Source organism: Nipponia nippon, unplaced genomic scaffold, assembly GCF_047370975.1.
Source record: "Nipponia nippon isolate SJK-2023a ecotype South Korea unplaced genomic scaffold, ASM4737097v1 scaffold_4, whole genome shotgun sequence".
NCBI lineage: Eukaryota > Metazoa > Chordata > Aves > Pelecaniformes > Threskiornithidae > Nipponia > Nipponia nippon.
The window spans coordinates 82,028,595-82,053,871 of NW_028262358.1; the positions used below are offsets into that span (position 1 = coordinate 82,028,595).

The following is a 25,277-nucleotide window of genomic DNA, read 5'->3' on the forward strand; positions in this document are numbered from 1 at the left end:
CAGACTGAAGGAGGAAATGAACCACTTTCAGGACTCAAGCTTTTCAAAAAAAGCCATATAAACTTACTTATTTCCCATTTCCCCATGTTGTTTTGTATTTTTGAGGCACCTGCAATGAAAGAACCAAACTGCTAAAACAATTTAAATGTAAAATTTGTAAAATTATTTTCTTGCTGACTAAGTACGTATAGAGCAGCACCACTGCTGAAATGCAACAGTTGTGTTTTAAGCCCTAAAATACCAAGATACGTAATGGAAATGCTGACAAGACCACTAACCACCACAGATCTGGCAGTGCTGTTACAATAAACTTACGGTAAGCAGTACTAGTCTTGCAGACAAATTAGACTGTCCAGTGTATGAAAGTCCACTACGTCCCTCTAACATGAACTTCATGATCAGAAAGTTGGTTCAGGGTGCTAAACCTGGGAATGATGAAAATGAATGTCAAAGCCCATCCAACACATTAATTTCCAGTTTCAGGGACACAGGCTGTGCACAGCGAGACAGCCAGAGAGAGACACAGAGAAACAAGCCCTAGTATTATAAATCTCAACACATATTTAACTCATCACATCTCTTACTCTATTTTTTAGTTGTTGTCAGTGTTGTATATGCGATGTCTTTATATCCCTGTTTATTTATGTCTGCATTCCTCTCAGTGCAAATTAGCCTTGCTGCAGAACAAAACTTTGCTTGTGATGGGAAGGACAGGGCTGTCCCTTTCTGTAATGTTTTTCCCATTCACTATGGGATCAAGATTGCTGAGCCACTGGCAAAGCTGAAACGGATGACTTTAAATGCAGAATATTGACAAAGAGAAACCCAGCTCTGTGTAAGTGGAAAAGCACGCTCTGGAAAGGAAGGTGTCTGCAAGATCAGCCATTACAGACCCTAAGATTACTCAGGTGAAAATAACAGAAAAGTACTTCTAAGTGCTCTTTGCCAGCAGTGAAGCGAAGTGGAAAGAGGCACACTTTAAGGGAAATAGGCCCCATCATGGCATATAATACCGATACCAAACTCCAGAAGGATCTTTTAAATGAGAGCAGTTGGAGAAGTTATCCCAGCAGCTCAGCTGCACACCAAGCGCGAGGCCGTCCTCTCCCCTCACCAACCTGCTGACGCTTGCGCAGAAGAGGCTTGTGAGGCGTTCCTGAAACGTGAAAGTGTGAGAATAAGCTGGCAGAAGGGCCAAGAAGCATTTAGTTACACATTTGGCATACACCAAGAACAGAAACATGTTCTGTAGCATTCAGGAACAAATGATACTTAGGCTCTAAAAGCCAATGCAGCCTTGCTTACATCTTGAATGACGGCATTCTGGGTGCATTTAAGTCTACTAGTAAAACTGATATTTGATTAAAATAAAATCTTGTCAGGCCTATACAAACAAGTTTAGTACCTCAACACATAATTCCTTAGAAGTTATATGAATTTCACACATATATTTCTCAAAAAGTATTTTTTCATGCAATCAATGGGCGGATGTGAAACCTTTTGTTCTTTCCAACTGAGCACTCAGTGTATACGCTGTTCAAGGTTAGAGGCCTAGCTGTCTCATCAATACAGCATTTTTCATGGCAACTGCTTGTACTTTCCAGCAATGTTCTGATATAATAAAAGTATAGCTTTTGCCGTAATACTTATTCATCTAGATCCAATTCAGCACATACACATTGCTGACAATAACAGAGACCAGAGAAAGAGATTGCCCAACCATATTCCTATTTGTCAAAGGAGCCGATCTTTCTTTTTAAATGAAAGTTTTGAGACAGATCTTAATTTCTCACTTCTCATTTTGGTCACCATCAGAAGTGATGACCAAGATAGAAACCAAAGCCTCAAAATTCAGATTTGATGTGAGCCCAGATTTAAAGCTTTGAGATACTTCAGGATGCTTATTTCAGGATTTTGGTTTCTATCCTTGTAGAGATGAACTCTCACACATAGTGCAGATGAAGGTATAAGGCTAAACTACAAACCCCGTACGTCCTTTACATTCAGGGTGATTAGGCAGAACTATAGTCACAAATCTCTGTAAAACTGCATGTATCCCCACTGTTGGTGTGATAGTGTAGCTGAATAATGCTCAGATCTGATGCTGCTTAGTAACCAAACTGCATCCATCTTTTCAGATCAACAGAAAAGTTTCAGGATCTGAGCTAGACTCAAAAGAAGAGCATCCAACCAATCTATAAAGTTCCTATTGGTCTTTAAAGCAGAAAACATCAGGAGTGGGTTGTTAGATGAATTTAGCAGCAGGGAAGCCTGCAGCTCATCAGCTTTCTCTTCCTCAAAAGTAGGTACTTATTGCAGTCAAGAGGAATTATTGCTGGGGATATCTGGGCACGGTGATGTTTTTGTTATAATAAAAAAGTCTGAACAATGCAATTGCACCCCCACAATCATTCCTTTTGTTTCTCCACTACAATAATACACTTCTTTATGATGCGCAAGGTTTATACTTTGATTGCCAAACTTTTATGCATGGAAAGAGACAAACAAAATAACAACTAGTATTGCTTGTCAGGTGGACAAAGCAAACCTGAGCTAGGCACACAGACTGGATTAATTTCTTTTCTTCCCATACTTGCTTCATCTCAATTTCTTCATGGGAACAGTTTTCCTTGCAGAAGGTTTTTCATTTACTTTTGATGAACACAAAGTCTTCATCACAAATTCATATTTTACTTTAAAAGACACCTTTCGTGAAATCCTGGTTGTGCTGTTACCAACCCTTCTCTTTAGCTCAGATGTGTCTCAGCAGTTTCAGTATTTTCACAAGGGTTTTCTCAATAAGGTCCAAATAAAGAAGGAGACCTTAATAAAACCTGAAGACAAAGCTCTCCAAACTCCTGTCCTGAATGTGAGCACACTCATGCTGTTGAACTACGACCCTATGAGAAAATGCTGGCGTTTCCTTACAACCATTGTGGATCTTGGATCAGGCTTGGGAGCAGCAGCTCCTAGCCTCTGCTGGGCATCTCTCTCATTCCTAGCCAATAAGTGGAGTAGAAGGAGAGATTTCCATCAGTGTCCACACACCACCAGCAGCATTTATGTATAGAGTCAACTTTCACCTTGTTAGTAACTATTACGGGTATTGCACAATCAGTCTTCCCTCCACATCAAGCATGAAATATCCTGCCATCAGCACTGCCAAACAGCACTGTAAAGTAACAAATCGACATAAAGATCAGCAATGAAAGGAAACTGGCTCTATCTTGGAAGGCCTATAAGCAAAAGAGAAACAGAAATCTAACACTTCAAAATGAAAACCTTCCTTCATTTTATTCATTACTAGGTATCTGAGAAAGTTAGCGAAGAAAAGTAACTTTTAAGTCAAATTCCAAAATGGTTGTTACAAGAGAAACAATTGACAGTACAAGAAATAATCACACTTCACCCCACTGTTGATTTTATTCTTGAATGTTCTTGGTTTGTAAAATATTGCAAGCCTACAATAGCAGAGAACAGTTAATAAGGACTGGACTTCCATTTTCTGTTCTGCTACTCCCTGGCTGGAAGACCAAAAAAATGTCTCCAACCTTTTGATGTTTTTTTATTTACAACCTGCAAAACAGATACAGTAGAACAGAATCAAACTGTGACAGTTAATTAATATATGTAAAGCAACAGGAGATTAGTAGACAATAAGAACTGTATATTTGCAAAGTATACATTTTGTCCCCCACGAAATACATGTCAATATTTGAAGGAATATCAAGATGCTTTTTTTTCTGCTTTTGGAATGAACTTATTTCCATTTTTAAAATGTATTGCATTTTATAGCAATCTTCAGAGATTGGTTCTCCCTATCTTCTTGCCGATTAACTCCTGAAAAATACTGCTGTGTTTAAAAAAGTAGCACAAATAGGGTGAGGACTGCCCTGAAAATAATCATTTGAAAAGCATGTTATTCACATGATACTGATAAATCCCACTGTTGTTTTCCTTGGGGTAAAAGGGGCTCCTTCCCTTACCATACAAATAGCATAAAATATGCAAATGAAACTTGCATTCAACAAGTAAAATATTTTGCATGTTTAATTTACAAGTTAACAAAATTCAAACCATTTTAAAGGCTACAACAATGCCATAAAATAAAAGACATTGCACATGGCAGAAGCTGTACTGTTGCTCATTGATAAATTATTTTCTGGAATTCACATTAACAACCACATTACTGAAGTGCTCTCTAGCCCTCCAGTGTTACAGTTCAAGGTAACATGTGACAGATTTGAACATTCTTAAGGAAGAAAATCTCCAGAGTGTGTAGATCGCAGCTTTGCTCACTGGGAGATTACAGTGGCTTTTATATCTGTTACAAATGTGCAGTTATACTGATAACTTCAAAAGTGGAATATTACATATCATGCTAAAATTCTCCACCAGCCGGTTATGTTCTTTCTTTGTTTCTTTCTTTCTTGCCTTTTTTTTTTGTCTTCTTTTTTGTTTTGTTTTTTTTTTTCCATTTAGCTATTGCTGGCTTGCCAGAGATCTTGAACTTGAGAAAGGTTAGACATCACAATGCTGGAGCAGTTTGTGAGCATCAGCAGATTTAGCTTGTAATTTCATTGATCTATGTGGGCTTGCTGTTTGCAAACCAGCTGCTGCACTGTTTCCCCACAGCTACTGATCTGAGTAGCATTGATTTTTTCCCTTACATTAACATAGCATTACTTCTTTAATGGGCAATAAATGACTGGATGTAAATACAAACAGGGCTGCAACAACAAAAGAGAAAAAAAACATGTTAGTTCTTTTTATTTAAAGAACTCTATTAATATTTTCCACAAAAAATTAAAAACATGAGTTATTGATCAAGATAAATGTTATTTTTAGTGGTTTTATTTCCACAGATTTCTTTCACCAAGAAATCATCTTTTTTTCTTACTGTGTTTACTCGTAGTCCAAAATGTTGCATCTTACAAAGACTGCATTTTTGCCTCAGTATAAACGGTAAAATAGATTCTTTTTAGGAAGAATTATAGAAAGCAACACAAACGATTCCCTTCATTGTGCTTACACTAAAACTAGATGAACCCATATCAGTTTTGAAGGAGACATCGTGTTAGGTCTCAGTTTTTTACCATTAAAAAAACCTGAATGGACTTCAGTTTTGACAGAGTGGATGTGACACCTGCAGCACCACATGAACTGAGTATCTTACATATAATATGCTTAATATAAGGTCATGGTCTCACCACATGCTACTTTAGTCCTTCAGTGGGTAGTATTTTAATCTTACAGGTTTAAATTCAATGCAGTATAGAAAGGACAGTGGGGGAAAAAATAAAGCAAACAAAAAACCCCCAACGAAACTCAAAACCCAAACCCCAGAACCTATTAGCTAGGTCATTTCTGAATGAACCTGATCAAGCAAAGGTTCCTGATCCTCTTTAACAGTAGGTGACAGCCAGCAGGGATGCTCATACCAGAAAGAGATGCAAAACTGAATGCAGTTCCTACAGACACTTCATGAAGAGGAGATTGGATTGAGAGTACTGGGAAGTAACAGATAAGAGCTTCCAAAGAAAACCAGCAGTGGGTTACAACCTTCTGGGCTGCAGATGACAGTAGGCAGTGCCAGTGATTTCCTCAGTGCCATAATTAAGTTAACAGCACCTCAAAAAACACAGACACTCCAGCAAGATCCAACAGGAATAGGACTTCCCTTTAAGTATTTATGAAGGAGGATTTTTTTTTAATGATAAACACAGCTCTTTTTCTGGCCATGCAGCCTGGTTACCCTGAGGAAAAGGTCGAGTGACCTGACAGATGGGAATTCCTCATTCTCATGTAACCCTGTCTACTCCTACACCTATAGAGGGCAAATCATTTTATATGGATGCTGCAGTGATATCTATTGGACCCTTGCTCAGAAAGCAGATAAATTATTCTGACTACAACATCATGGTATATAATATGGTGCTGGACGTGAAAATAACCGATAAAATGAGTAGCAAAATTTATACTTATCCAAGTTAAAATGTGTGTGTTGTCAGTCTAACCATTCTGTCCTAGTCTCACAGTCCTCTCACTTTGACTAACTAACATTTAATGTCAGTTTTAGCAGATACAATGTCCAAATCATTAAAAATCATATTAAGTAACACTGGCACCAATGTGAACCTTTAGAGCATCCTACTATTAACCTCTTTACACTCGTAGGAGAAGACTTTCAGCACAAGTTTTTTGCCATCATTTATTCAATTTTTTAATCCACTGTGAGATTTTGCCCCTTACCTCATAGTTATATTTTTCCCTTAATAGTCTTTTATGAAGGACTTTATCGAGAATTTTTTGAAAATCCAAATAAATTATGTTCACCAGGTCACCTTTATCTACTATTTTATTAACTTTTTCAAAGCACTTTAGCAGGTTAGAGAAGCGTGCTTTCCCTTTACCGACGTTATGCAGCTTTGACCCTATTAGGTTATACTTACCCATGTGCTGAACTATTCTATCCTTAATTAGACTCTCAATCAGTTTCCCCAGAAGCAAGGTGAGGTTCACTAGTCTTAATTCCCAGGATCTCTTTTTGGTCCTGTTTTAAAAACAGACACCGTATCCGAAATTTTCCAGTCATCACTGGTCTACATCACATCTTGCAAGTGTCTCCTCTATTTCATACTTTATTCTGGTGAATGTTACCTTCTTTTAATTATTTTCCATTTTTACATGAGTTTATCAAATCACTCGGCACTTCCCTTGTGAAAGACTACAATTTTTTTCTGCCTTTTACATTTTTAGCACAGTAACTACTTCAGCTGCCATCTAGAAGAAAGAACAAGGTGAAAGTCTGTTTAACTTGATTGAACTCTTTTGTCGTGGTGAGTAGGTAACCATGGTTTTAATTTGATACTTTTGTTCTTTTTAATTATTTTGCCCCTACAGTTCCTCAGATGAACAACTATTCACTTCTTTCTTCAAAGTTATAAACTTTATTCTGTAGCTTTTGGGGCTTTTTGGTTTTTGTTTTTGTGGATAGACATGGCCCATCAACCTTAATAGATTGTTTCCTACCCTCACTTTGAGCACTGCTCTGGGACAAAGATTGGAAAGGAAGGATCAAATTCTAACACTACCACACATAAATAACCAGTCAGACTCACCAGCAATATCTAATACCAGGAGTTACTAAAACTGGCTTTCACATGAATCTGACAAACGACAGAAAGAAAGAGGTTGTGCTTATGTAGAAAGGTATAGATTTGTATTCTGGGCTTGTAGAAGATGTTCTCGGTCTATGCTTTAGGTACACAGGTCTTAATGATCAGGAAATATTGTTGAACACGATTTTTAGTGAAAAAGCATTGAAATTTCCCACTGAAATGTGTACATGGCTAAGTAAAGGTCAGTAAGCTATTGAGTAAACCTGAAGTGCTCACATTAGAGGATTAGAAACAGAATTTTCAGCATTCAGTGAAGTCGGTGGACTTTCCTCTGGAATTCAAGACTTACTTCCTTAACAGTCAGGTCTGAATTTGAATGGATGAGAAAATTGAAATGGAACTTCAGCTGAAAATTCTGGGTTTGGTTATGAGCCATACAAAGCCATCAAGCCTGAAAGCTTAGGTTTCAAACTACGCCTTGCTTCTACAACAAAAACCCACACTACATTAGCTTCACCTGGGTTTGAATTTCATTACAAAAATATCACACAGCTCTAACTGTAAGTATTAAGGTAGATTACTGCTGGCTTTGTTTTCCCTTCAAATAGAAGTTCCAGTTTCATCTGTGCTTGGAGGTTCTATGTGCTGCACTGTTAAGCACAGATTTCTGCTTAAATTATATTTCTATCAGTTTTAACATACTAAAATAGAACACATTTTAATGCATGTGTTGAACATTAAATCATTTTTGCTTCACGGAAACTCTGGTAAACAGTAACTGTCAAAAACTGTAATGAAAGAAAATTAAAATAATAGAAAATAGTCTATAACAACAGCTTTTCTAATCATGTTAACAGAAGTTCAGCTCTGTATCTTCTAACTACTCCTTTACAAAAAGCAGAAAGGTTCAGGAAGGAAAACTCAGGTACACAAATATACACTGTTGAACAAGAAGAGTTAGAAATTATCATTGTTATCATTCTTTGCTTGCTTACTGTGAAGTGCACTTCAATCAATGCAAGAAAAATACAATGAAACAATTTAATATATGAATATTTTTATTGTTATGACAATGATTTTTAATATATAAACAAACATTTTTTCACAAAATCTTGGAAAATATGAGTATCATTGTAAGCACTTTAAATTGGAGCGACTTCTGGAAGCCTACATTATGTCAGAAAGAAACTGATCTGAAGAAATTAAACTGCATCAGAAATATTGACAGGCATATAGATTGAATTACATGAATAAGAGATACATACAGACTTGGAGCAGTTATGCTTAGTGATCAATGTCAAATGAATTTCAAAATTATTTTAGTTTGTTTCTTGTGTCTTCTTTTATTTTAGATTTTAATTTGAATTAGTAGTATGAAATAAAATCATTATTTATTAACTTTCATTTACAAACAAAAAAAATCTAACTTGTAAAAGCTTATTTGAAGTTAAAACCTTCCATTTTATGGAGGCCAAATAACAATATAGTTTATCATGATACAAATTATTCAAAAGCAAGAAGTAAAAACTAAGACTTTAAAGTTTCTGCCTATTAATGTGGTATGTAATTGACATACACAGGCTGTATGATGAGGTTGCATTGCCCCCTATAGTCACTGTGTGTCAGCTGGGAGGGGAGGGGGAAGAGAAAGGGAAGAGTGGGAGAAATTACTTGCCATAAGTACTGTGCATTTGGTCTTGATTCATACTTTGGAAAGAACATGGTGAGGAACCATGGACAAACCTAACTTGGCCATGCTGTTCAAGAAGAATTTGTATGCCCTATTCTCCAAGCACATATGGATGAAATAAAATGTACTCTTACATTCAGATCAGAATACCTCTACGGACCCTGTTGTCTGGCTGTGTTTGGGGTATATTTGTCGGGCGCTGGTACCTGCACCCTGACAGTGCACTGGGGATGATGGCATACCTGCCCCATGGACTGTCACAGAAGGTGTTTGACCTTAACTCATCAGCAAAAGGCAGGAGGGCCTATAGGTGACATCTCTTTTGCTCTCAATGGGCACACCTTTGGGAGCTGAGCATAACAGGGACGTTTCACTCCAAGGCACATAGGACTCTAAAAGTAGTGCCCAAATCGTGGAGTGCGTACATAGACTGCTGTTTGAAGCAGCTTCAGCACAGGGACCAGAAAGAGAGAGAAGCAGCTCAGATACAAGTTCCTCTTCAGCAGTAGCAGCAACTGCAAGGAGCACAGCCAGTTTGTTCATGCTGCCCATGGACACTGGCAATGCTGCTCTGCAGCAGCCCCTGGGCCTAGGGGAGGCAGGGTGTTTCCCAAATCCCTGCAGAATAATATGCCACTTTTAACCACCATCACAAGGACACAGCTACCTGCCAGGAGTCAGATTTTTTCCAGTCAAGCCCATCTTTCTTAACTTTTCTGTCAACTAAAAAAATGTTATCTCCCCATAAAATTAATTGAATCTCAGCAGCTGTCCTAATACTGTTCTCTTATGAACATAATTATGCACAGCATTCAGTATATCTTTTAATAGGCACAGACACCATTTAACAAAAACATTAAATTCTTGAGGATCTCTTAAAAATATCTAATCAACTACTGGTGCTACTGTGCCAAAAACTTCATGAAAATGACAAATATTCAATAAGCCCAAGATCAACACCATCCTTTGTAGGGCACAATACACTGTTATCACTATTTGTCTTATTTCTGGGGACAGCTTTTCTACTGCCACAATTCTAGGCACACCTTCAGCTAGAAAAAATTAGTGCTGCTCCTAAGAGGTGGTAGTACTCATTTTTGTATCTCCTATCTCTTTTCCTTTGGTGGCACAAGCATATTTGCAGTGACACAATGAATTGAGTGGAGAACTTATGCAGCTAAAAACCTAGTTGTTTTCTTATCACGGTATTTTTAATTTGCATCAGTTGTTGAGGCTCACTGTGTAGCAGCACCCATACTTGTGCTTGCAGAAGGGACAGGAGAAAAAGAAATAATAACAGTAGGTTATGGTAACTGCCTAATTCTATGGCAGTAATGCCTTTTGCCAATTGGAGTTGTTTGTGTAGCTATGGTTTCAGGAATATGAACTGTCCTTAAAATGCCTTTATATTTCATTCAGTCTGAGAGAAAGTATTATGAGTGCTCCCATCCACATACCTTCACAAATATTCTCTGTCCAGACAGAAAAGATAGTTCTGCAAAGTGGAGCTGAACAACATGTTTAGTTTTTGTGAGTATATGCCCAGACATAGTCCCATATCAAATCTTTATTTTACTATGATGACTAGAGACTCAATAATGACTAAGCTACTGATGAGATGTGATTGCTGCTTACCCAGCAGATCAATACTGACTCACTGCCTCCTGATGTGGAGGGGTGTATCCTGATAGTATTCAACTGTTCGATTATCTTACTCTTAACTGCAAGCTCTCTGAAGCAGGGTCAGTTTTTTGTTCTTTTAGCCCTGTAGCTAGTATGACTTCTGCAGCTCATGAAGGTCTGGAGTTAAACAGAAATATGTGTAAAGTTTACCCAGTAAAAATTGTACAATATTCACCAGAGGTGTCACATCTTCTAGTTGCCTCACCTAGATAACCGACCTTATATCTTGTCTTTTCTAGTCTCTCATTTTGCTTGCTTTCTATCCTATATACACTGAAGTACTGTTGCATTCTAGATATCATTGTGCAGTAATTCAGCTAACACAAACTTCCAACAGTGAGCAATTCAAGGCTATGTTATTATCTTTGCCTTTTATTTATTTTCTCTTAGCTATGATTCTTTCCTTATTTATGTGTTTATACTCAATCACATATATGCATATACATTATTTCACTGACTATTGGAAAATTCTTTAAGGATGATTCTTGCTTGTCCATTGCCTTTTTGTTTTTCTAAATTACACCAAATGTTTTTCTTCAACCAACACAATTTGATTGTGCCCAAAGAACATACAAGCACTATGTTCTGCTACTCATGAGAACGGGAGATTTTCATCACATTAGCAACATATCGTGCCTTCATGCTAAAGAACCAAAAATCTCTGTGTGACACAAGTCTAGCCCCATAAATGTGTAATCAGCTTTCAGCAGCAGTGCACTACCTAACTGGTGCAGAAGACAGTGACACAGTTGAGGAGGAAGCAACATTTCTGAATGCCAAACATACAGAGATGAGCCACTAAATCTTATGAATTATCCATGCAGAGCAGACAGAACATTTGTTTTCAAGGTTAAATGAGAAAGATCCCCTGACCTGTGCGGTAAACTACACGTTAATACATTTATCCATCTTTGGAACATAAGGGACAAAGTCAACACAGAGAGAAATGAACCAGTGGGGTAAGTCTGCCAAGCTACCAAAATCATTCTGCCATCCATTTTACTGGCATTTTTTATGTCTGTGCAGGGCATATGCAATGAAAAATAGATCTCTAATTCAAATTTGAGTTTCTTCCAAACTAGATTGCAGTTTCAAATATATTTACATTCTTTGGATAACCCTTAATTGATTTTGGTTTACATACTGTTTTTTCGTATTTGTTAGTCACCTCATAACTAATGCAACAGAGAGAGTAAAATAAACCAATACTAGATTTTTTTAAAGGGAAATTGCAGTAGTGTCTCGTAAATGCTTCTATACTTCCTCCTGGCCTTCACCAGGCAGCACACTTAAAGCTGGCATAATCCTCTCAAAATAGTGTGTTTTGCTATGGTTGTCAACACTAACATTTAAAGGATAACAACTCAGAAAAGAGGCAAGGTGGTCAATTGATTCCTCCTCAATACTTCGGACAAGCAACACTCAAGTTTGGTTCCTGAACCTGATGGGCTGTTGAAGCACACCTCTTTGACGGTTCAAGAGAAGGCAATTGTACTACCAGGGGAGCTGACCAGAGAATGAATTTTGACTGGGGGTGTCAAGTTTAAACTCTCTAGTAGCGCAAAGGGGCTCAAAAGTGAATGCAAATCCATCCTAAAGCCCTTTACATTAGCAGAATAGAGTAAAAAGGTCTTATTGGGACTCAGAGAATCACCATTTCTCTTGCTTTTCTCTTGCCTTGCCAGAAAGAATAAATGGCTTGGCTTCTTTACAGGGCACCATTGCTGCCTTGCATTTCATCAGCCCCATCACAGGAAAGTCAGAATTTCTGACATTCCCCGCTAAACTTTTTTCTCCCTCCTGCAGTCACAGTGAGAGAGGCAGAGGCACCTTTTCCATTCCTCCCACTACAGTATTGCAAAATCTGAGCTGGACCATGCACTTCTATTAGAGGATTCTACCCAGCAACACAAAGGGTATGACATGAGACATGTGGTATGTGGAATGAATCAGTCTACATATATTACAGTTTTTCCAAATCATTGGGATGGTATTAGAAGAAAGAAATTTTCAACATTTGCATCTCTGATGACTGTAGAGTGGTAGGATCTTGCAACAAACATTTCAGAGTATTCACCACTGCGCATTTTGGTATCTCTACACAGGCAGTTAGTTTAATTTCTTATATATCCATGTCATTTTTCTTTCATATTAATATTCCCATATGACAAGAACATTACTTCAAGCTGCTGAATTGATTTTCAAGAGGAATCTTGGTTTTCATAAATTGTTACTTCTCACAAAACTTTTCAAAAAATGGCCAGATTCAATTCCATCCCTTGTAAGGAGCATTGAGAAGTATACTAAAGCAGGAAAAAAATATAAGCTAGCAGAACCTATCATATTGTTTTTACAAATGTTTGTGAAAAGATAAATTAGTCACTAAAAAGTCTGATTAAGAAAACAAATCCAACAGCTCAATGTATTTCCTCCTCTGGATGGTTCAAGTTTAGAAAATGAGCACACCCCTTAGGGAAACTGAAAGTAAGGCTCTGCATTTCTGTTTTACCACAGGCACCGCATCTCTAGAATCAGTGAAAGATGTCAGTGGAGTGTCTGTCATATAGATGCTCTTTTTCTGGGGACACACATTAGAGAGAGAAGCACAAAATACAACGTTGCCCATCAGAATCTGTCTACACCGTGGTATCTACTGAGCGTTTTAGATATATTCACCACTTTATCACTGCCTGCAACCAAAGTCTACTCATACATTAGGCTCTGGCCCTATATAGTTCATTCTGTGATATGACTGCAATGTATTTTTTCCTATTTGTTTCCTATATTGTCCTAGCTGAATGTCCACTACTGTTTTCTTCGTTGTAAAATTATTTTTTTTCCTTTTTTTTGTTTTGCCATTAAATGTTTGGCTTTCCCCTTATCTCTCCTTCTTTCCCTTTCTTGCTTTTCTTTTCATCTTCTCTTCTCTTCTCTTCTCTTCTCTTCTCTTCTCTTCTCTTCTCTTCTCTTCTCTTTTCTCTTCTCTTCTCTTCTCTTCTCTTCTCTTCTCTTCTCTTCTCTTCTCTTCTCTTCTCTTCTCTTCTCTTCTCTTCTCTTCTCCTCTCTTCTCTTCTCTTCTCTTCTCTTCTCTCCTCTCCTCTCCTCTCCTCTCCTCTCCTCTCCTCTCCTCTCCGCTTCGCTTCTCTTTGCTTCTCTTCTCCTTTTTTCCCTTCTCTTCCCTTCCCTTCCTTTCCTTTGCTTTGCTACTCTAATCTCCTTCTGTTGCCACTGTCTCATCTCCAACTGCAATAAAGATTCTCACAGTATATATTTTACTCTAATGAAGAAATTAATACAGAAATATTACAAGATTCCAACACTTACCTATAACTTTGGGATATCACCATGTAATTGCATTATATAATGTGCCTATGCCCTACAAAACAGTGTAGCTGCTCTTCATTGTATTGTTTAACTCTCTTATCTGTTGTGTTTTATTTAGTTTGATATGATACTGCATGATATGATATGATACTGTTTGATATGATAATGCATGATAAGAGCATTAAAATTGCATGATTGCATTGTTGGTAAAATACCACTGCTGTTGGTCGAGTATTAATGAAAAATTAATGCAATTGCTCACCAAATTTAGACTGCCATTTTAAGAGCAGTCATCTAAAACCAGGCAGTGTTTAGAAACGCATGACTACAATTTTTACCCATGAAGAAAACAGTGTTTCTTAATATTTCTAAAGAACCATATGTCTCTTTTAGTAGATCATACCAGTTTCTTTTGTAGAGGCCAATAAGGGTCATTAAACACCAATGGGTCTCTGAGTCCTTCTTCAGAGTCAATGACATTGTAGGCTTCACCAGGGATCTCATTTTCCTTCTGTACAAGATCTGCAGAGCCAGGGAGGCAAATGAACTATGAAAAATATAATCACTGCTTTTACTGTTGCTTTTTTCATCATAAAAATTCCATTTTTTTAAATTCCATTAAAAAACACATCTGCCTGCTGAAAGCATAAATATATACTTTTCTTATATTTATAATTTTTCATTTTAAAAAAGAGTTTTGTTATTCTTTTTTGAAAAAAAAAAATTCTCTATAATAAACATTACACAAGCTTGTTATAAAAACTTCAGGACAAAGCAAGTGGTTAACAAAGTAAATTCCTCTAGAACAGTTTCTCAGAGGTGACAGGAAAATATTTCACAAGTACCTGAGGGGATTAGTAGTCTAACGCTCACTTTCAGAAGTGACTTGAGCTCCAAGGTTCAGCTTTTCAAAAGTACCTGGGCCTTTAACTCATATTTTAATTTAAGAGAGTTAGACCCTCAAAACCTATGAGGATCTAGAATTCAGGATGAAAAGCCTTACTGAAAGTCAAGGGGATTTGGGTTATCAAAGGCCAGATTTTTTAAAAAGTATTTAGGAACTTAGAGGCAAAGATAGGAGCCTAGCTGATTTTTTTTTCAGAGTGAAGAAGGGTTAAGTCCCTAACACTCACTGAGATTAGTGTGCTCTTAGAAAGTGCTAGGTACACCTCTGCATCTAAATACCTTTAAAAAAATCTTCTCTTGAATTGCTTTTGAAAGTGGGCTTTATCATCTGAATGCAGTGATTTATCCTATGCTTAATTCTCAACCTCACAAAGATTGCAATAGACATGCTTTACTCAAATAATTTTGCAACATGATCTTGATGGAAATGGACAGGATTAGATAATAAAATCTTATTTTAACAAAATTTAGTTGGTATTTGGATCCAGAAATTCACAAAAGGTTGAGCGCTGAAAATAACAGACAGTTTTACTGCGCTGTGATCATACTTGGGAGAGCTCTGTTAGACCCTGAGCACATTCAGCTCAAGAGTTCACCCTGTAAATGCTAAGCAGCCCACAGCAAAAGCGCATATGTATGAAGTCATACTGTTAGCAGTGCTAGAGTCTGATAATATGAATGACTAGCTCGCTTTCACCATATTTGCCACAGCTGGGAAGAAGATGAGGGGTAGAATGAAAAAGCAAGTTGCAACACGACACAAATCTGGCAAGATGTACTTTCAGATTTTGATTTCTGAGGAAGCAGAATTTCTTCCTGATTGCATTACACTGTGAATATCTGCAGCTCCATTTTTTTAGCCTCTGCTAATTTTTTTTCTTGCTTTTATAATTGACTCATATAATTATCTTATATAAATATAAATGTAACAGTTCTCAGTATTCAGCCTTTAAAATTAATCCACTCTTTAGTACTGAAAACGTTAGTTCCTTCCTGAGTCACATTTGATTTTTTTCCTGTACTGACTGGCTTCTGAACACACTGGCTGATGGTAAGCTTTGTCACGAGATGCTGAGATATAAAGAACAACAGGTTACCTCATAATCTCTTCTTGTTAATGCTTGTTCTGGAGAGCACCTGCTGTCATTAAAAGGGATTTGAGTGACCCAAGATTAAGAAGTCTCCCTACAACAATTACTGTTCTTATCACTGAAGAATACTCATACCAATGTGACATCTTCCTGATGGTTTCAAATTCACAGACTGAGGGAGAGAGAGGAGTCAAAGAACCACACAGTGTGCAATTATAAGAAGACATCAAACCGGTCCAATACGATTCCATTTTGGAGAAGAGTAATGCTATCAGACTAATTGATTTCTGTCTGCAAAGTATCTATTAGGACAAAACAACCTCTGATTTAATTTGAAGAAATTTTAAAGTGTAACAGTGTTTACAGTGTTTTTAATCGTCCTTCTCGTTCATCCTTATTGGGCAAATGACATCATGGGCACAGGGAAGCTAAATGAGCCACACAACCTAACACTGGCAATGTTTTAGAGAGGGTATTAAAACTCTAGAGTACTATCACCAGTATGTCTTGCTACCTCTTTGGTTTAAAAGATACAAAAGTATAGACTTCCATTCTTATAAAGTCCAGTGATATAAATAAAGGATCTGCTACCATGACGGCCATCATAATATATCCCTTATTACTTCTCAAAACATTTTTCTAAGCCTGTTTAACCACTGAGCTCCTATCGCCATTACTTTCATTGACGATATTTGTGCAGAGCTGGTTCTTTGAAATATTATCCAAAGTCATCAATATCTGGAAAATTAATGTGGAAGGATTACAAAAAAAACGGTATCCACAGAAACTGCCCATTCCTTCTTCTTTCCAACAATCTAGGCACAAATAAAGGACACGAACTATAATTTTGTTTCTTCTCCTCCCACTCTCTCAACTCAGGATCCTTCAGAAGATGTCTTTAAGAAATAACGAAAAAGGTATCAAACCTAAATATCAAATATTATTAACTAAACTTCTGATTTAGTACTCTTTCATACTAACTGAGAAAGTGAGCCTGCTGGGAACCTTCTTTTGTCCAGTGAGAGGGCATGCTGAGGTCTCCAGATGGCGAAACATCTTCTAGGTTACAGCAGTAATGTGTGCACCATCTAACTCATTTAGACGGTACCTGAACTGAAATGGAATTGATCTAGTTTTATTTCCAGGTAAAGAAAAAACAACTAGTGGAACTCACAGACTTAGAAACTGAAATTAATTCTTTTAAATCAGATGCAAATGGTAGGTTTGCCAGAAGGAATAAGTAAGAGAAGGCAACAGTGGTAAAGGGTAATTGAAGACTGTCATCCTGGATACTAGGTGATGGAAAGCCAAGATGGCAGTCTGCTACAGCTGAAGAAAGTTTTGACTGTCCCAAGTTGAGAAGGTGAAATTGTTATCTGAGGTCAATTCACTTTTGCTTGGCTATGTTTAGGATTCCTCCAGTGGAAGAGAATACAGTTCACTCCTTATAAGCTCTCTATTTATAAATGCATTAGAATATTTTCCTTTTTGTGCTAGTAACAAAGCTTGAAGGATAATCTCAATATAACTTCAGAGCACATTATGCATAGCTGTCTTCTTGACTGCAGAACACCTGAAATTCATTGATTGTATCCACAGTGGTAGAAAAAAAAGTGAAAACAGCAACCAAATTAATTAATAAGCTGTAGCATGCTGCCAAAAGCGAAGATGGTTAAACGTTAACTTTATTGGAGTGTATGCATCTAACATCTCAATGAATAATACGTTTCCAGCACTGGAGAAATTGTGTCAGCTACACTGCGGACCCCAGTGGTATACAGTGATCTACTAAAATAGACAGATACAATGAGGTGGACTTCTGTATGTCTGGATCAGACACAGAAATCCAGACTCTTCCAGTGATCCACAGATCAGATATTATACAACAAACCAGACCAGCTCCTTCACAGCTTGCTCAGCCTGCTGTGTCACTATGTAGTTAAGAAGACTTTAATCTTCAGGCTGACATAGGCACAATGAGTTTACAGACTAAAATTTCATACACAATTTGGATGAAAGCTAATTACTGCCTGTTACTCTAGCTGCTTTCCTCCAGGTAGAAGAATGTGGGGAAAAAATCAAACGCATTGCTTTTACCACTTTATGCTTTGTGTTATGAACTGCAACTGTGAAAATGTTAGTACAAAAATAAAGCTATTTCTATGTTTTAAGAGTATAACAGATTGTCAAATAGTCATAAAATACTGCTGGTCAAGATGTGTCCCTCAAGATATATGCTTAATTTACTCCAAATTAAAATTCTGTTCTCCAGGTTCCCAGCTGAGGACATATTTTTACAATTGTTTCCAGTGAAAAGCGCATTTTCAGATCTGATCAACAAACCTGAAAATGGGGCTTTGTGATACCGAAAATGAGCCCACTAAAGGCAATTAGTGCACAAAGCTTTATGCCCATGTGTGTAACTCTTGAACTCCAGTGGGACTGTTCACATTGTGCAAAGTGAGTAACAAGAATCAGCCTTTGCAGGACTAGGGACTTCAGTGTAACATCACTAATGCCATTATAATATACTCTTTAAAAATGAAACAAGCATAAAGATTAGTCTAAGTGAAAACTGCTGTTCATTGAGTATAATAGATCAAACAGAAGGAAGCAAATATAACAAGGGAACCAGGAAAAACAGCAGTAAAATCAAAGGATGTGAACACGTATATACCATGGTTTACCAGAGGCAAAAAAATGACAAATAAGCAAGGAGATAATGTGCTTCAAAATTCAATAATCAGAGGAAAATTATGAATTAATATGGAAAATGATATCTTCCAAAAGTAATATTTGTGATGTACAAGATATTTGAGCCAGATTCACACTTATATTAAAAAAAAATGGCAAACCACAGATTTCAACAATAAAAAGCCTTTTTATAATCAGAATGGTATAAGAAATCTTGTTAATGAAACAGTTGCACTGTCTCCTGTCACAATATCCTTTGATGACAAATTATGCTTCAAGGTGAGAGCCAAGTCAGTTGAGATTCTTATTCTGAATTACCCCATAGGAATCCATCTCTCTCTCGCTCTCTTGACTATAGGTAGACCCTGATGAGTTGAAAGCCCATGGAGTAAAGCCACCCTTTGCAACTTCTTTCCTACGTAACAGTTTTCTGGTTAACGTATCTATTTATTGGACACTGATTTAAGTACTTTCACACTTTTTTTTTTTTCAGTTTGGAAAGGGACAAGCCTTTTAGCACACTATTTCAAGAAACTGTTTCTTCCAGAGAACCTTTTCTTATGGTCTGAATCCTACAACAGTGGTTTTCAGGATTTCTCATCATGCATTCATATTCACCACCATTTCATCAAAAAAAGGACAATTTAAATATAGCTTTTGCAGGAGATTTCATCTATTTCCAGATAACCCATTAACAGTTCCTCCACATTGTACACTCAAAAACTGTTTTGCATGTGTATGCTATTTCTCCCCAGTTTCAGTTCTCACTGTCTGACTAAATCAACTGAACTCAAAACAAACAATTTTCTAAAGGATGTTGAATTACGAAATAAACTCATTTGTGCATTATAGGAAACTTATCCTACAGGAGCCTCCTTTACACATCAGCCTCACCCTTTCCAATCTTAAAAAATATCTTTGGAATCAAATTTGCAGTTAGACGAGTTGCATATACTTTTGACATTGAACTAAGAAGAATTGCGCTGCCTGTCTTTCTTACTACAAGTTTTTAGGTAACTTACAAATTTCAGAAAGGTCGGACTCACTAGGAAATAAGCAGAGAAGAAAACAAGAACATTATCATGCTGCTCTGTAAGTCCATTGTGTGCCTATATCACTAATGCTATCTGCAATTCTTATTACCCTGTCTCAGGAAGAACATGAGTGACAGCATTTCCAGATGAGGAGACACTGAAAGTGCTAGGACTCTCCACCCAGAGCACCATTTCAGAGTCAGGGTCACTCTGGTCTAGCACTGATTTTCAGCGCAGAATACCAGAGCACTGCTGGAGACAGAATGCTGAGCTGCCGGGATCCTTGGTCTGACCCAGCATGGCAGCTCCCACGTGTTTTAATAACGCAGCTAGTCTCCAGAAACGACCAGAAGAAGTTTCCTTTTCATTTATCACATTGCCTCTTTGCATGCACTGAGCTTTATTTTTGAGGCAGTGGCCAACCACAGCTGAGTGGGCCCCTGGCTATTCTAAATTATATCAAGGCTGAGAACACTGTAAATCAGGCAGGAAACTTTAATGCCACCTTTGGCCACAATGACCATCAATCCTTTACCCCCATTAGTCACAACTGGAATCCAGCCCAAGCGTCTGCAGTCTTAAACGAAATACCATCTTTGATGACCAGTTTCCATCAGACTTAAACTAGTCCAGTGACAAAACACCTCTCCTCCCCCACAACCTATAGAGGTGAGAAAAAAACTGTGAGAAATAGGATGTTTTCCATGAAGGAGAATTTATATGCAAAAAACTGTGCTCCTGCTACACCCAACATTCTACAGTAGAATATTTTTAGGATACAGATAATTCTGGCTTAGTTCCACAAAAGGAACGGTAGAACTGCCTCAATTTAATTACCACCCCATGAAGCAATCTGACAGCCCCAATGCAGTGCTTAGTAAGCATTTTACCTCAGACAGCTTGAAGATGTATTGTAGCACTGAAATTACAATACATACCGTGACTTGTTCTGTCATCCTACTTTGGGAATGCAGCATGCTTGTCTCTATAATGAGCTGTCTGATATTCATCCATTTCACCTGTAGCAAACAGAAGTAAAACGTAAGTAACCATAAGTTGGCATATTAGTTGAATGCGAGCTAAAATATTCATTTTTGGCAGAAGGCTTCAGATTCTTTTAACTATCCAGACAAGTGCAATACATAATTTACTTACATTTACATTTTGAAAAACATTTTGAATTTTCTAAATTTTTAATTATTACAATCTGGGGGAAAAAAAAACCAAACACACAAATCCTGTTCTCTCCTTCTCCATCTTATTTTCTGATTACAAGATTCCTGAAAAATACATTAGGGACATACTTGCTACTATGTCTAACACTGTGATAAAATATGTATAACTTAAGGACACATATGTACGCCCCATTAAGAAAATTAACTTGGCAAGAAAAAGTTTTCTCTGCTTAGTTCAAAAACCAAAGAAGAAAAACAATGTATTAAAAAAAATGCAATAAGACATTTTATAAAGCTTACACTAATGCAGTTCTATAATTTTTTTAGTAAATATATTTATGCTTGAAAATATATGCTAGTCTGCACTTCTGCAAGTATAATGAAATTATGTACCTTTATTAAAAAACAAAACAAGTGATCCAGCTTGTTTTCAGCAGAAGAAAGATTGAAACTTATTTATTCCTATGAAATCTTACAGTGAAAACTGAGCAGCTTTATCTTCTTTTTAATTATGCCATTAGATCAGAATCGGACTGTGCCACCCTTCCTCTGGCTAAGCAATTTTTAGAAGGTGTGTGGAAAAGCAGCTAAGCCCAGGCTAAATTTCAAAACACTACCTCACAGGAACTATTCACACCTATAAGAAGGCCCACCTAGAGCACCCAAGTAATTGGTGAATTTTCATTGACTTAATCATTGACTTAACACCACTGTGAGTTAAGTGTCATAGACTGAATCCTGCTTAATGCTGTCTCAGAAGCCATGAGTTGTGGAACACAAAAAAATAATACTCCACATTAGCCACAGTAATGGTCTAAAAAAACCCCAAACCCACCTTTAAAATAGACTCAGTATAAATAAGTAAAGAAAAAGAACTGGGACCCTTCTTCTGTTTCTCTGTAGGATTCTAAGGAAAGAGTCCTTGCAACAAACACTTACAGGTAAAAAAGGAATTTCAGATGTTATTAGAAACCTTGGAGTCCAGATCATACCAGTATGGCAATGTACAATATCTGTAGTACTATCAGTGCCTATGAGTTTAAGAAATGATTTGGAAGTTTGTGGAAAATTTAGGCTTGAAACATCATTATAACCAGCAGAATATCAACAATACATGATATGATATGCCCATTTGATCTCAACCTTCCTTTTTCTGTTTACTGCACCTACGTTTGGTTAAGTCAGTGCTCTGTTCCCTGTGATTGCCTGTGATCAGGTACTCAAAAGTAATTGCGCAAGTCATACATCAGCTAAATTTTTTGACAGTGTCTACTTAGCTGTTTCTGAAGACCAAGTCCTCCTTGAGATAGCTCAAGTTAAGAATCTAAAAGCCAAAAGGTCAAGAATCCTAAAATGTTGAGCTGAAACAAGACAAGCTAGATTACACAAAAAATCTGATGCATATAAAGTCAGAAGCAAAGATGATCCAATCCATAGATTTAGAAGTCCAAATATACTTGAGAAAGATCATTTGATATATGATATTTTTTAAAAAATAGGTGGAAGCATCTCCAAGATAAAATGTAGTTTTGATTTGCCAGATGTTGGCTCCCTTACAAACCCTATACACAATTAATAGTCTTTGGGTCTTATCCGTTATTTTGAGTATCAATTATTTCTCAAACTTTATTTTCTTTCTTTTACACAATGTATCTGTCTTTATTTCTTTTAAAAATAGAAATGTTCAGTCACCTTTCTTCAGACTGACAAGGTTACAGAAAACAGAAGTACCTCAGGATTTAGAAAGCACTTCCCAGTCACTATTACTTGAAAGCAAGAGTTTTCACTCTCAAAGAGGCATAATGTCCAAAAAGAAACAATACTCTGAACAAAGATGAAAAATTGTAGATTACTTTCACAGGCTCTTATTCCACAATGAAGAAAATATCCACACTCTAGCTAGGCTTCTTTGAAAAGAATATTTTCCTTTTATACAGAGATAAAAAGCAAAGCTTTCAGGTCAGAGGCTACAGGGGAAAAGAGCTAATGTCTCCCCATGCTTTGATGTTACAAGTAGTCCCTCGTTACAGAAGTGTATTAAAGCTACTAGTAAACCGAGCCAGCATATTTAATAACCACTTTCAGTATGGGTGGTATATGGATTATTCTGTACATAACACAGCAAGGAAAGTCATGCGCATTATGAACAATACACAGACCTTTCTTTTAACATGTTAACATTACTTTAAAATATAGCATAGCTAAAAGGTAATGTGTGATTTATAGATCCCATAGGAAGACCTCTCTTTATAAATGTATCTGAAACAACTATAGACAGCAAACCAGGATTAAGTGTTCCTCTCACAGTGAAATGTAACACACATAATGGCTTTTGTACTGGTGTGTAATATCTAAAACCAGCAAATTTCAATCTGTTGAGTACTAAACACAACAGTGATGATTAATAGTATATGGTGTCTCTGTTGCTTTTGAAGCTGAAGGACTGCAGGCTGGAGGAACCTGTCTAAAGTAACATATTCTAGTTCAGTTGCCTTTCACAAATTCTTAGGAGCAACAGCTGAAGGACCTAATGCACCAATTTGCTTTGGTCTTAATGCACCAATGCACTTAATGGACAAATTTACTTGTTAACCCACCTTTTGGAACCCTGTATCTCAAAATTCAGGAGATGCTGGAATGATATCAATAAAGATTACCTTAAAAAATCAATCCAAAATATTAATCAAATTTTTGGTGTTATGTAGCACCAAGGTGTATAACAGTAAGATATATCCTTAGAAAACCGACTTAACTTACTTGTTTTTTATACCTATGTAAATCGAGACTTGCTAGGAGTACTAACCCTCAAACTAACAAAAAAAAATCTTTACTCTCTTAGGTATTTGATATCGTCCATCAGACCACTGCACACAAGAAAATATAATTTCTGATTGAGTTTTGTATAATTTGGAAAATTATGTTTGTTTGAAATACTAATTGCTGACTGAGACCACTGATTATGCAAATTTGAAAATTACATGAATATTATTTAGATACCCTGTAGTTTGAGCATTGCTTAGTAGACAATCAAACAGAGACATTGTCCACCAAAATCTCTCAAAATCTCAAGTAATCAGAAAGCTGAAATGCAATTACCCTACATTTGAACCAGAGGCAGATACACTCTGGCAACTTTTCTTGTCAGAAGTGCCTACAGGAACTTCTGTAACAGCTCCAGATTCAGTCAAAAGTTAGCCAAACAAGAAGGGTAACAAAGGTTGTGAAGGACCTGCACTAGGGAGTTTTTGCAGGAGAGATGGAAATGATTCAAAAGAAATAGAAGAACAGCAGAAAGGTTGGGAATAGGAAAGTGAAAAAGAACGTGAGTTTGGGGAAAGCTAAAAAAGGGAATAATAAAGCTAGATATGTGAGGCGTGGGGATAAAGAAAGAAAACTGCAAGAAAATAAAAAATAGGGAACCTTAATTAGGAAGGAACAAGGGAAATACCATTCTCATTAAATGTTTCCTGGTACAGCAGCAAAGAAGCAAATCCTTCTCCCCATAGGTTCAGGTACCTGCCACAAAAAGTCCAGGAAGAGTTTTTGAGCCTGATTATTCTTAACAGATTTCCAGATTATATTTTTAGCCTTGTAAGTTTTGGTTATAAATATATTTAAGATGAATGATTCACTGGAAATATTGGAGAACATAATGTACTAAATAACAGCAGCTTTTCTACACTCAATTGCCATGTTGGTAAGATATGTTTGAACTTATGATATTGGCTTCACAATACTATGAAATCACCCTACACCTCTGCTGGAAGTTCCATCTCCCAAAGCAGAGTGGTCTGAAGGGAACCCACCCGCCATCCCTCCATCTGTAAACCCACTTGCACTACTGTGAACTCACCTTCTGAGACAGTATAAACTCTTCACTATATAGGCATAAACATATGTTATATGGATAATGGGTGCAGCAGAAAAGGCTCACAAGCCCCATTACAATAACATCAGGAGCAGAGAATTGTAAACCAGTGTTGAAAACCACAGCAGCTGTATTCATCAGAGGATCTCCTGAGGTGCCTGACAGCTTTTAACAACTAAAATAACAAAAAATGCAGACCTACTTTTTCAATGGAAGGTATTATACACAAAGGCTACATTTTGCTTCTCTCAAATGATTGAAAGTGTTGAAGTTATGATAGACCATACCCTGTTTTCTGTTTCAACATCTGTTTTGGAAATCTCCAGATTTTTCCAGATGTTTCCAGGCTACATCCTTAGAAACACACTTGTGAAACATTTAAAACTTCTCTGCTCTGGTCTGCTATTTCTTCATCCTGCTTCCACACCAATTTCTGCCTGACTGCTGAAGTATCTGCGCAATGGCAGGTGGGTTCCCCAATCCCTTTTTCTTTTTGTATGTCAGTGTAACTCTACTCCATTTAGATGGTAATACTTTTTAGACTCATTTTCTCCCCTTTCTTTTGGGGAGGCCCTATGTGGACCCCATTTTAGCTCCCCAAATAGGCTTTCCAGGTGCGAAGTGTAAGCAGGGTGATTTTTGTGTGCAATTGGTGGCAATGCGGGGTGCAGCCGTAGGGATCCCCGACTGG

The 25,277-nt window shown here is 37.1% G+C and overlaps 1 protein-coding gene across 8 annotated transcripts in view; it reads right to left on the reverse strand.

Moving 5' to 3' along the window:
* Positions 1–3,416: 3,416 nt before the first annotated feature.
* The window catches only part of LOC148053403 (uncharacterized), a 200,170-nt gene continuing 178,309 nt past the window's right edge, over positions 3,417–25,277 (reverse strand). For all 8 annotated transcript variants that reach the window (XR_015708437.1, XR_015708436.1, XR_015708432.1 and 5 more), the window contains 3 exons: positions 20,482–20,562; positions 14,222–14,340; positions 3,417–4,730 (listed from right to left, as the gene is read on the reverse strand). Coding sequence is in view for 2 of the 8 variants with exons in the window: in XM_087775782.1 (XP_087631908.1) it covers positions 4,691–4,730; positions 14,222–14,340; positions 20,482–20,562 (240 nt within the window). In the remaining 6 variants the exon portion in view is untranslated. The remainder of the gene's footprint in view (positions 4,731–14,221; positions 14,341–20,481; positions 20,563–25,277) is intronic.